The 13,487-nt window shown below is 41.3% G+C and overlaps 1 protein-coding gene across 3 annotated transcripts in view; it reads left to right on the top strand.

The window, feature by feature from the left end:
• The window catches only part of LOC121280981 (teneurin-2-like), a 787,212-nt gene that overhangs the window by 749,399 nt on the left and 24,326 nt on the right, over positions 1-13,487 (top strand). For 2 of the 3 annotated variants that reach the window (XM_041193486.1, XM_041193487.1), the window contains one exon: positions 2,278-2,298. The exons of the other annotated variant lie outside the window; for it this stretch is intronic. In XM_041193486.1, the coding sequence (XP_041049420.1) occupies positions 2,278-2,298 (21 nt within the window). The remainder of the gene's footprint in view (positions 1-2,277; positions 2,299-13,487) is intronic. 3 annotated transcript variants of the gene reach the window in all.

Here is a 13,487-nt window from a genome sequence, read left to right on the forward strand (position 1 = left end):
TTCTGCCTATGCATTCTTTACCTGTGGTGTGAACACCTCACTGTACGTGCTATCCATGAAGATCTCATCCTTGCAGATGTTCCACAGTGACTCCAGCCTCAGCTCCAGCTCCAAAACGTGGATTTTGAGTAGCTGCAGCTGGAGACACTTCCTGTACATGTGGTTGCCCTGGCCACTGAAGTGTCCCTGACTTTCCACATCCCACAGGAGGAGTATTCCACTTGGCAAAGCTGCCCTGCCATGACTTACCCTTAAATTATTCTCTTTAGTTTTATTTCATCTAGTTTATACTCACCAGCTCCTACTTACCAAGGCTGCTGCTCTTCTTTCTGAGAAAGGGCAGAAAATGTAAGGATCACCTCCTACCCTCTTCACCAAACTCACTCTCTCACCCAACTCTAACTTAAGCACTCTAATGCAGCCCAAAGCAGCAGTGCAGACCGGGCGTGTTAATAAGACTAAATAAACCTTATAGATTTATTTACTTAAGGCAGACAGGCTGCCAATTTCGGCACCTGTCCACCTAGCATATTATGGGGGTGAGTTTGGGAGTAGGGGGCAGGAAGATGGTAGGCTAGCCACCTGGCCAACTTTGCATGCCTCCCCTCACCTACCCCCCAGGCCTCCACTGCCAAAAACATGCGCGGCGGGGGCTCATAAAATCTTTCCCTATGTTAAAGGTGCAATATAAATACAAGTTGTTGTCGTTGGTGGCATTAAACAGCTAAAAGTTTTCACAGCTTTTGATACTATGCGAATTGTCTTGATGGATTATTGTATTTCAGCACAATCCAGTTTTGGCATTATTCTGTACATTGGCTCAAACATTTATGTTGCCCATCTTTCCCAAATTCTTTTCTCATTTATAATTTTATGAAATACTGTACTGGTCAAAAATAATTCATGTCATTCCTCCTTTAGGGATCCTGCTAGATGGGTGAAATTCCTTTTTGCAAATCAAAGCGCAGTTATTCCCCATTAGCTATATCCCTGCTTTAGTCCTGACACGTGTCAGGAAGGTATGCTGAATGCTGGCAGTTCAAATGTCTCTGAGGAGAAGTATGTAATGTGGTGATGCAACACACTGTTGAGTCAATGCATTGTGCTCCAGAGTATAACATGCAGATTCCACTCCTGCAGTTCACCCTCAGCCTGATCTTGCAATTTCAACAATGCCATTAGGATAGCTGCTGTTTGGGGCCAGGTGCTTCCCTGCAGGAAGTAACGGGAAAGTGAAATTTCATCCTCATCTGGTGCTGCACTCATACAGCTTCTAGCGGGTGGCCAAAGAGCACCATTGGCAGAAGCCATGGAGTGAAACTTCAGCTCTTGTGCTTGGCAGATGTCATCATCTGGGGCAGAGAGACTGAAAAGAGGAGCATAATAATAACTTGTCAGCAAAATCAAATGGAATTATATGTTTCCTGGTATCTTGGTTTCAGAATTTCCTTTTCTTTACACAAATGAGAAAGACCGGGCTACATTCTCAACTTTGCTCTAAAAATAATGTTTCATCAAGTGTCACGTTTGCCAAGAATATGCCTGAGATTTTTAGTTTAAACTAAGAGCATGTTTCAAAATTTCATGTAGATATAAGCAACAAGAAATCTTTTAAATTCTAGCTCAAAAGGAGATAGAATTCCAAACAAAAAAATAAGCCTTATGCATGCGATTGTGAATATTAGATATTATATGTCAGAGCGAGAATGCCTACACTTATTTGAGCCCTTCTCTGCTGAGAGATTGTATGAGCTTATCAGCTCAGGCAGTGGGCTGAATGTCAATACATGAATTAAATGTTCTCTAATACGAATAAGAGGAAACAAATTTGGTGGTTATCCGTGTTGAGTAATTTTTGTTTTCATTCTATTTATTTTCATTTCACTCACTTCTGTAAGCAGCTCAAGCATGTCTACAATGAGCGTTCGAACAATCTAAAATCCTCAATATTAATATTTCAATTCATTATTGCTATTTGCATCTCTCGGAAAAAAGAGTTACGTGGCACTAACCTTTTAGATGTTACAAAGATAATATTAGCAGCACAGTAGGAAAGTGTGAATGATACATTTAAAACTTTCAATGTACTAATCTCTATAATTATATATGAACAGTTTCACCAATATTGTAGCAGCCATATTTATCTCGCCTTGATCTTTAGTAATATTTTTGCCTGTCACCTCTGTTGGTGTTTAATAACTTCAGCAATCATTTAACAAACTAATGGTGGTAATTTTTTCCCTGTTCCTCTTTTTCTTTTGCTGTCTTTCTACAAAGAAATAAAGATTTTAGACATAGGTAAGCCAACCACTTTAACATGCCTCTTCTGAAAGAATATCTTGTCTCTTTTTTTTTGTCCTGTTACTGCTGTTAACCTACTATAGACAAAGGTAACCCTGTAAATAAGACAGTATCTACCACTGATGATAGGTACGATCAGTGATTAGTAGATTACCCCCTTGTATATGGTTTATACAATATAGGCTGGAGGAAAATGGATCAACCTCAGGGTTGCATTGGTAGCACCCAATTTTTCAATGGCTTTAGGAAAATTCTCCCTTAAGAGCAACTTCATTCATGCCCCTGGAACTGCAATAAGGCTGAGAGTTCAAGCCCTGCTCCAGGACTTGAGTATGTAATCTAGACGGACCAGTCTTTGTAGTATTGAGGGAACACTGCTGTCTTTTGGAGAAAATACTAAATTGAAGTCATATCTAGCCCCTCAGGTGGATATAAAAGATGCCATGGCTTATTCAAAAAGGGAAGTTCTCTATTGTCCTGGACCAACGTTTATTTCTCAACGAAAGGCATAAGAACAGATTATCTGGCCATTTATTCCATTACTGCTTGTAGAAACTTGCTGTGTGTCACTTGGCTATTGTTTTTGTATACAACCTTCGAGAGTAAGGCGTTGGCTGTAGGGTATTTTGGAGCATCATGAGCATCTGAATCATGGAATGGTTATAGCACAGAAGGAGGCCATTTGTCTGCGCCAGCTCTTTGCTAAAGCAACTCATCTAATCCCACTCCTCCACCTTTTCCCTCTAGCCCTGCAATTTTTTTCTCTTTCATTAATTATCCAATTCTCTTTTGAAAGCCACAATTGAATCTGCCTTCATCATTCTCCTAGGCAATATATTCCAGATCCTAACCACACGCTGCATAAAAGAAATTTCCTTATGTTGTCATTGTCTCTTTAGCCCATCATCTTATATCAGTGTCCTCTGGTTCTCAACCCTTCCAACAATGGGAAAAAATTTCCCAATCTGCACTGTCCAGACCCCTAATGATTTTGAATACTTCTATCAAATATCCTCTCGACCTTCTCTTCTCTAAGCAGAACAACCCCAGCTTCTCCAATCTGTCTACGTAACTGAAATTCCTCATCCCCAGAACCATTCACATGAATCTTTAATGCACCCTCTCTAATGCCTTCACACCCTTTCTAATGTGTGATGCCCAGAGCTGAACACAATACTAAAGTTGAGGCTGAAGCTCAGTTTTTTATACAGTTTTGTCATAACTTCCTTGCTTTTCTACTCCATGCCTCTATTAATAGAATCCAGGATCCTGTATGCCTTATTAGTTGCTCTCTCAACCTAACTTGCCACCTTCAATGATGTGTGCACATATATACATTGACATTGATAAACAATACCCTTGTTGAACTCCTCTTCCAATTTTGTTTATCACCACTCCTCTTCAATGTCAATGTAAAAATAATGCTGAAAGAAGCGTTTGAAGACACAGAATCTGGTGTTAAGATTGGGGAGGGTGGTGAATGATACCATCAGATTTGCAGATGACAAAGCACTTGTAGCAAGCACAGAAGAAGGATTACAAGAACTAGAAGATAGACTAGTAACAGCAGGCATGAACTTTGGGAGAAGGTAAACTTTAGCAAAACCAAAGTGATGCATATATCAAAATCACCAAGAAGTATTCATAGAAGAGAGAGGACTAGAACAGCTGAATGAATTCAAATATTTAGGAAGCATATGGAAGGTACGACAAAGAAATAAGAGCAAGAATAGCTGTGGGAAGGGCAGGATTTGGTAAGAGGAGACAGTTGCTAACCAGGAAACTGATTAAACAACTCCAAAAGCAATTTGCAAATAGCTTCATTTGGAGTTTTATGTTTTCCTGGAGGGGAGACAATGGTGTAGTGGCATTATTGACGGACTAGTAATCCATGGGATGGTGGGATTTGATTTCAATAAGCATCTGGAATTATAAGTCTAATGATGACCATGAAACCATTGTCAATTGTTGTAAAACCCCATCTGGTTCACTAATGTTCTTTAGAAAAGGAAATCTATGGTCCTTACCTGGTTTGGCCTACATGTGACTCTAGACCCACATTAATGCGGTTGACTCTTAACTGCCCTCTGAAATGGCCTAGCAAGCCACTCAGTTGTATCAAATGGCTACAAAACCTCAAAAAGGAATGAAACCGGGCAGACAATGAGGCAGACTCAGCCCTGCCAATCCTGCAAAGTCCTCCTTACTAACATTGGGGGATAGTGCCAAAATTGGGAGAGCTGTCTCACAGGCTAAACAAGCAAAAGCCTGACATTACTTTACAGATATTGTCCCAAACACCATCACCACCAAGGCAATCCATGTGTATGTCCTGTCCCACTGGCAGGACAGACCCAGTAGAGTTGGTGGCCCAGTGGTACACACTCGGGAGGGAGTTGCCCTGGGAGTCCTCAACATCAACTCCGGATCCCTTGAAGTCTCATGGCATCAGGTCAAACATGGGCAAGGAAACCTCCTGTTGATTGCCACATACCACCCTCCCTCAGCTGATGAATCAGTGCTGCTCCATATTGAACACCACTTGGAGGAAACACTGAGGGTGACAAGGGCACAGAATGTTTTCTGGGTGGGGGACTTCAACGTCCATTACCAAGAGTGGCTTGGTAGCACCACTACTGACTGAGCTGGCCGAGTCCCAAAGGACATAACTGCTAGACTGGGTCTTTGGCAGGTAGTGAAGGAACCAACAAGAGGGAAAAACATACTTGACCTCATCCTCATCAACCTGCCTGCAGCAGGTGCATCTGTCCATGACAGTATCGGTAGGAACGACCACCACACAGTCATTGTGGAGGCGAAGTCCCGCCTTCACATTGAGGATACCCTCCATCGTATTGTGCAGCACTACCACCATGTTAAATAAGATAGATTTCAAGCAGATCCAGCATCTCAAGACTGGGCATCCACGAGGATGTGGGCCATCAGCAGCAGCAGAATTGTACTTGAACACAATCTGTAACCTCATGGCCCGTCATATCCCCCACTCCACCATTACCATCAAGCCAGAGGATCAACCCTGGTTCAATGAAGAGTGCAGGAGGGCATGCCAGGAATAGCACCAGGCATACCTAAAAATGATATGTCAACCTGGTGAAGCTACAACACAGGAATACTTGCATGCCAAACAGCATAAGCAGCAAGTGATAGACAAGAGCTAAACGATTTTACAACCAACACAGCAGACCTAACTCTGTAGTTCTACCACATCCAGTCATGAATGGTGGTGGACAAGTAAACAACTCGCTGGAGGAGGAAGCTCCACAAATATCCCTATCCTCAATGATGGGGGAGCCCAGCACATCAGTGCAAAAGATAAGGCTGAAGCATTTGCTCCAATCTTCAGATAGTAGTGCCGAATGGATGATCTATCTTGGCCTCCTCCAGAAGTGCCCAGCATCACATATGCCAGTCTTCAGCCAATTCGAGTCTCTCCACGTGATATCAAGAAATGGCTCAAGGCACGGGATAGTGCAAAGGCTATGGGCCCTGACGATATTCCAGCAATAGTACTGAAGACTTGTGCTCCAGAACTTGCTGCGCCCCTAGCCAAGCTGTTTGAGTACAGCTACCCGGCTATGTGGAAAATTGCCAAGGTATGTCCTGTAATAAAAAAGCAGGACAAATCCAAACTGGCCAATTACCACCCCATTAATCTACTCTTGATCATCAGTAAAGTAATAGAAAGGGTCATCAAAGTGCTATCGAGCAGCACTTGCTTAGCAATAACATGCTCACTGACGCCCAGTTTGGATTCTGCCAGGGCCACTCAGCTCCTGACATCATTACAGCCTTGGGGGTTCAAACATGGGCAAAAGAGTTGAACTCCAGAGGTGAGGTGAGGTGAGAGTGACTGCCCTTGACATCAAGGCTGCATTTGACTGATGCATGCAAGGAGCCCTAGCAAAACTGGAGTCAATGGGAATCATGGGGAAAGCTCTCCACTGGGTGGAGTCATATCTAGTACAAAGGAAGATGGTTGTGGTTGTTGGAGGTCAATCATCTCAGCTCCAGGACATCACTGCAGGAGTTCCTCAGGATAATGTCCAAGGCTGAACCATCTTCAGCTTCTTCATCAATGACCTTCCTTCCATCATAAGGTCAGAAGTGGGGATGTTCGGTGATGATTGCACAATGTTCAGCACCATTAGCATTTTCTCAGATACTGAAACAGACCATGTCCAAATGCAGCAAGACGTGGACAATATCCAGCATTAGGCTGACAAGTGGCAAGCAACATTCACGCCACACAAGTGCCACGCAATGACCATTTCCAACAAGAGAGAATCTAACCAACGCCCCTTAATGTTCAATGGCATTATCATCAATCCCCCACTATCCCTTCATAACACTATGAGTGTACCTACACCAAATGTACTGCAGCGGTTCAAGAAGGCAGCTCATCACCACCTTCTCAAGGGCAACTCGGGGTGACCAATAAATGCTGGCCCAGCCAGCGAAAGCACATCGCGTGATTGAATTTTTAAAAATCAACATTCTGGGGGTTACCATTGACCAGAAACTGAAGTAGACTGGCCATATAAATACTGTGCCTACAAGAGCAGGTCAGAGGCTAGAAATCCAGTGATCGGTAACTCATCTCCTGACTCCCAAATCCTATCCACCATCCATAAGGCACAAGTTGGGAGTGTGATGGAATATTCCCCACTTTCCTGGATGAGTGCAGCTCCCACAATACTCAGGAAGCTTGACACCATCCAAGACAGAGCAGCCCACTTGATTGGCACCACATCCACAAACGTTCACTCCCTCCACAACTGATGCACAGTAGCAGCAGTGTGTACCATCTACAAGATGCACTTCAGGAATTCACCAAGGCTCCTTCTAAACCCATGACCACTACCATCTAGAAGGACAAGACAGCAGATAGATAGGAACACCACCATCTGGAAGTTCCCCACCAAGCCACTCACCATCCTGACTAGGAAATATATTGCCGTTCCTTCACTATCGTTGGGTCAAAATCCTGGAACTCCCTTCCTAACAGCACTGTGGGTGTACATATACCACATGGACTGCAGTGGTTCAAGTAGGCAGCTCACCACCACCTTCTCAAGGGGAACTAGGGATGGGCAATAAATACTGGCTCAGCCAGTGAAGCCCACATCCCATGAATGAATAAAAAATAGGATGTGAGACTTGGACCTAATGGAAAGCAGAGACCAGCTTGCTAAATAGCTTTGAAATGTGGATTTGGACGAGAATGGAAAGGATCAGCTGGACAGAAAAGGTAACAAATGATGAAGTGCTGTGGAGAGCGAATGAACAAAGACATTTGCTGAACCTAATTAGGAATTGAGAGAGTCTGGTAATGCTGATCTTAAGAGGAAATGGACCTGTAAGAGATGTTATGGAGGGAAGATTTCAAGGAAAAAGAGGAAGATTAAGGAGGAGAATATTAATGTTGGATGGCTTGAAAATTGGAGGAAGTTATTGGAAAAATGTGAATACTGGCACAGAATAGAGATATGAAAAGACTACAGTGAGCCAAGGACCTGCCTTTGGGCAGAGCACACATATGAACATAAAAAATTGGCATAGAAGTAAGCCATTCGACCCCTTGAGCCTGTTCCACCATTCAATAAGATCATGGCTGATCTGTTTGTGTTTCAAGTTCTACATTCCCATCTACCCTGATAACCTTTGATCCCTTGCCTAACTTGAATCTATCTACCTCTGCCTTAAAAATATTCAGTGACCCCATCTCCATCGCCTTCTGAGGCAGAGTTCCAAAGTCACACAACCCTCTGAGAGAAAAAATTTCTCCTCATCTCTGTCCTATAAGGGCGACCCCTAATTTTAAAACAGGTGTCCCCTGGTTCTGGACTCACACACAAAAGGAAACATCCTTCACCTTGTCAAGACCATTCAGGATCTTATCGTCATCATCATCATTGTCGTGTATACTTCAAGCAAATCACTCTTCACTCTTTTAAAGTCCAGTAAAAGCAAGCTCAGCCTGCCCAACCTATCCTCATAAGACAGCTCATTCCAGGTATCAATCTAGTAAACCTCATCTGAACTGCCTCCAATGCATTTACATCTTTCCTTAAGTAAGGAGACTAAAACTGTACGTAGTATTCGAGATGCGGTCACACCAATACTCTGTATAACTGAAGCATAACATCCTTATTTTTATGTTCGATTCCTCTCGTAATAACGGATAGCATTCTATTAGTCTTCTTAATTACTTGCTGTATCTGGATACTAACTTTTTGTGATTCATGCACGAGAACACCTAGATCCCTTTGCACCTTGGAATTCTGCAGTCATTCTCTGTTTAAGTAGTACTCCCCAGGTAATGACCCCAGATCCTTCTGGTACTGCACCCTCTTTAGAATTGTTTTATATTGCCTCTTCTTGCTTTTCCTACCAAAATAAATCACTTCACACTTCTCTGCATTAAATTTCAATTGTCCACCCATTCCACCACCCTGTTTATATCCTTTTGAAATTTAACACTATCCTCCTCACAGTTCACAGCACTTCCAAGTTTTGAGTCATCCGCAAATTTTGAAATTGTGTGCTGCACACCCAAGTCCAGATCATTCAGATATATCAGGAAAGGAGGAGGTCCTAACGCCAATCCCTGCGCAACTCCATTATAAACCTCGTTCCAGTACATAAAACAACCATTCTGGGACACTGGGTGACACATTTTCCTTTCCCACACTGGGTCATAAACTGTCCTTTCACACTCTGGGACACTGGGTGACACACTTTCCTTTTCCACACTGCGTCACAATTTGTGCATTCAATCTCTGGGACACTGGGTCACACACTGTCCTTTCTCATTCATCGCTATACTCTGTTCCCTGGCACTCAGCCAAGGTTGTAGCCATGCTGTTATTGTCCCTTTTATTCCATGAGCCCTAACTTTGCTCACAAGCCAGTTATGTCGCACTTTATCAAATGCCTTTTGGAAGTCCATGTATACCACATCAACTGCATTACCTGAATCCACTCTTTCTGCTACCTCATAAAAAAACTCAAGCAAGTTAGTTAAACACGATTTGTCCTTAACGAATCATTTCTTTAATCTACATTTGCCTGAGCAATTATCAATTATGCCTCCAAATATCATTCCTAAAAGCCTCCCCAACCCCAAAGTTGAATTTACTAGCTTGTAATGTGTTTATCCTTACACCCTTTTCTGAATAAGGGTGTGTAATGTTTGCAATTCCCAGTCCTCTATCACCACCTCTATCTAAGGAGGTTTGGAAAATTATGGCATGTACCTTTGCAATTACCACCCTTTATCACCACCTCTATCTAAGGAGGTTTGGAAAATTATGGCATGTACCTTCGCAATTACCACCCTTTCCTCAGTATCCTTGGATGTATCTCACTCAGTCCTGTTAACTTATCAACTTTTAAGTATAGCTAGCTCATCTAATACCTCCTCTTTATCAATTTTTAGCCTGACAAATGCCTCACCTACCTTTTCTTTCATATAACTTGGGCAGCATCTTCTTTCTTGGTAAAGACAAATGCAAAGTACCCATTTAATACTGCAGCCATGCCCACGCCTCCATGCATAAATCCATTTTTAAGTCTATAATCAACCCCACTTGTCCTTTCACCACCATTTACTAATTGTACGTCCATTGAAGAGTTTAGATTTCCTTATATGTTAGCTGCCAGTCCCTTCTCATATTATCTCTTTGTTTCTCTGGTTTGGTTTTTCATTTCCCCTTTGAATCTTCTACATTGATCCTGGTTCTCAATTGTGCTATCCACCTGACATTTGGCATATGCGTCCATTTTCTGCTTCATCTTATTGTCAATCACTTTTATCATCCTGGGAGCTCTGAATTTGTCTGCCTTATTTTTGCCCCTCATGAGAATGTACCTTGACTGTACCTGAACAACTCCTCTTTAAAGGCATCCCATTGTTGCGTTACAATTTGCCTGCCAAAGTTTGATTCAAATTTATCTGGCCAGATCTGTTCTCACCCATTTGGCCCTCCCCCAGTTATTCTTACTCTGGATTGCTGCTTGTCCTTTTCTGTAGCTAACCTAAAGTTTATGATACTACAATCGCTGTCCCCTAAATGTACTGACACTTGATCTACTTGACTCACCACATTCCCCAGAACCAGATTCCTGGTTCTTCCTCATTGGACTGGAAATATACTGCTATAGAAAATTTACCTGAACACATTCTAGAGAGTCTTGCCCATCTCTGCTCTTTACACTATTACTATTCCAATCAATATTAGGATAATAAAGTCCCCATTATAACTACTCTATAAGTCTTGCGTCCCTGTAATTTCCTTGCAAATTTGTTCCTCTATGCTTTTCCCACTAGCCAGTGACCTATAGAATATACTTTGCAATGTAATGGTACTTCGCACTAACCAAATAGATTCCATTCTTAATCCCTTTGGGACATCCTCTCTCTCCTACACTGTAATTCTCCTTCATCAATGCTACCATCCCTTCTCCTCTTCTTCCTTTCCCATCTTCCCTGAAAACTTTTGTACAGAAATATGTAGTACCAAGTTCTGCCTTTCTTTGAACTAAAGAGCATTACATAAACACAAGGTTGTTCTTTTTCCTGTGTTAAGAGGAGCATGAGCTGCATTCATAATTAGCTGTGCCAGATGTCTTTTTCTCCCCATTCCACCTTGTGTTCCACTAAATGTTCAATACTTGAATACATTTAGAATCGTAGAATGTTACAACATAGAACAGGCCATTTGGCTAATCCAGTCTGTCCTAGTGTTTTTTTTTCTCCACTTAAGTCATGTATTCCATCTCCATTTCCCAGTTGCTCCTCATATTCCTAAATTTTTTTTATTGGGATTGGAAAATAATAATTCTGTAAAGTGTAACTATTTACCATCCATGATAAGCCCTACTACAAGTACATGTTACAGGTTGTTACAAGCCTCATAAATGTTGTTCTGTTGATCCAATAGCAACAATGGCTTGCCGTGCAAGCCTCTGATTAAAATAGCCATCTGGCCCTGCTAACCTCTTTAGAGTCTTATTTGCATTTTTATGGAAGGATCCCCTTCTCCATTACCACCTGACATCCCCACCGCCTCAATTCCCTTCTGGTTCTTGGCAGGCATCCCTCTCATTAGTTCAAACAAAAATCATGACTAGTAGGATTAGAGTAGGACTTCAGCTGGTAAGTCTGTTGGTTTAAACTGCCCATCTATCTAATTTAACATTGTCTGTCATGTGTTCCTAAATACTGGTCCAAGATGGGATTAGTCTGTTAAACAGTTAGATTCTCTGGTACCATGAATGAGGACTACCAGTGAGATCCCCAGAATGTATGTTCCAATTTTCATTTAACAAAATCGAAGACTGGTTGCCTCTCTAGTTCACCAGTTTTAAGCAACGAGTAGCTGAGCAATACTGACCAGCAACGTCTCCTGTTACTATTGAGCTGGATGCTCTCAACTCTGGCAGCACTAGCAGGAGAGCTACAATTTGCTTCAAATATCCCTAGGTTAGAGTGAAAAATCAGGCAATTTCCTGTTCCCAATCATTATCCTACAATCCCTACATAGGCAAATATGGACAGTGGGTGCTTACTCAGTTTTGACTTGTGATTAAATAGACTGCTGACACTCACAATAAGTTCAGAAATACTCCAGAATAATGGTCGCTTGAGCAAGGCACCAGAGAGGATCATTGATATCTGTGAATCCCACTCCAGCAACACTTCAGTTAATTTTGGAGATGTAAAAGATGAAGGAAGATAAACTGGTGAAGAAAAAAAAATGGAAAATTTCTGGGGTTACAAGGAGGAACTGTGGAAACATAAATGTTAAAATGTGATCCTTTTTAAAAAGAAATACATGGAGATGTCATCTAGGGTAATGAATTTACTATTAGCAGTACATAACATTGATAGTACATACCATGAAGCTACTTGCTCCTTGATGATGTGTGTAAATTGACTGCCTTTGTAGTAGTTTATTGAATTCATATTCTTTAATCTTTTAAATCTAATTTTTATAAATGGCATATGCTTTTGTGAAATTAAGTTTTTGTGCACATAGGTTTGGGGTTTTATTAGAAAAGCACTTATGTCCTTCAATAAATCAGCTGGGGTACTAAATATTTAAGGGATTGAGTTATAAGGCAAGTCTTTCCATTGAGCTCCTTGATTAAAGCTCAGATGGTCAGCAAAATTGAGGTATTCTTTATCATGATACATTGTTTATATTTTTACAGCCAGTTTTCAACATTTTTATTGTGCATAAGCATGGTGGAGGCAACAAAACCTCTGTGAGATTAATGAAAAACTAATAAAGACGAGTGACATGGGAACTGAAGGTGTTCACTTTGAAATGTTAGAATAAGAGCTCTAGCTTATATCGGCGATTGATATGATGAAAAATTTAGGGTATAAAGTTCATAATCATAAGGAGTACCAGACATTTCAGAATCTGTTAATGGGGAAAGTGGGATTTATCAAAAACTGTTGCAAGGCAAAGCTGTTGTATTAATATTTGCTGGCTTTCCATTTTAAAGACTTAGCTGTGGACTTCAAATTAGAACTTTGATAATCTGAAAGTGTGCAAAGCAAAATTTCAGACCTAAGTTCCAAATATAGTTTGCTTCTCATTGGCATTTTGATCCATTTCAGCCTCATTTAAAGGTGTGTTGACATTCCGTTGAGAAACTCATGTCCTAACGAAACAACCAGGAAGGCCCTGGTCCTTCAAATCCGTTATTTGATTTTCATTGGCCAATTCATGTACTAGCAATAAAAATTATAGTATTATGTATTTATCATTTCATCTGAATTACCAGCTAAATTACCACATAGTATTTTCTAATGCCTCTTATGTCCTTTACGTTGATAAAGTTAGTAAGTGTTTTGTTAGGATATTAAGTGGTACAACCTTAGAATACTATCACTCTATGTCTATGAAGCCCAAATTGATGTGAAGATCTTGGACAGTTGTAAGTCCTAAGTGAAGATAGTTGTGGTCAATGTCAATCCAGCTACTCACAGGCACAAGTCTATAGAACAAATAGAACTAACATGATTTTGGTTGTGAATTGTCAGTGTAGCTCAAAGAAGCCACAAGGGTGACTGAAATGGGAAATGGAAATGTCAGGTTGCATAGTAAAGGTTATTGTTCTGATGTTGTGTTTAAGGAATGTTGTTGGAGCAG

This window comes from Carcharodon carcharias, chromosome 8, assembly GCF_017639515.1.
Source record: "Carcharodon carcharias isolate sCarCar2 chromosome 8, sCarCar2.pri, whole genome shotgun sequence".
Taxonomy (NCBI): domain Eukaryota; kingdom Metazoa; phylum Chordata; class Chondrichthyes; order Lamniformes; family Lamnidae; genus Carcharodon; species Carcharodon carcharias.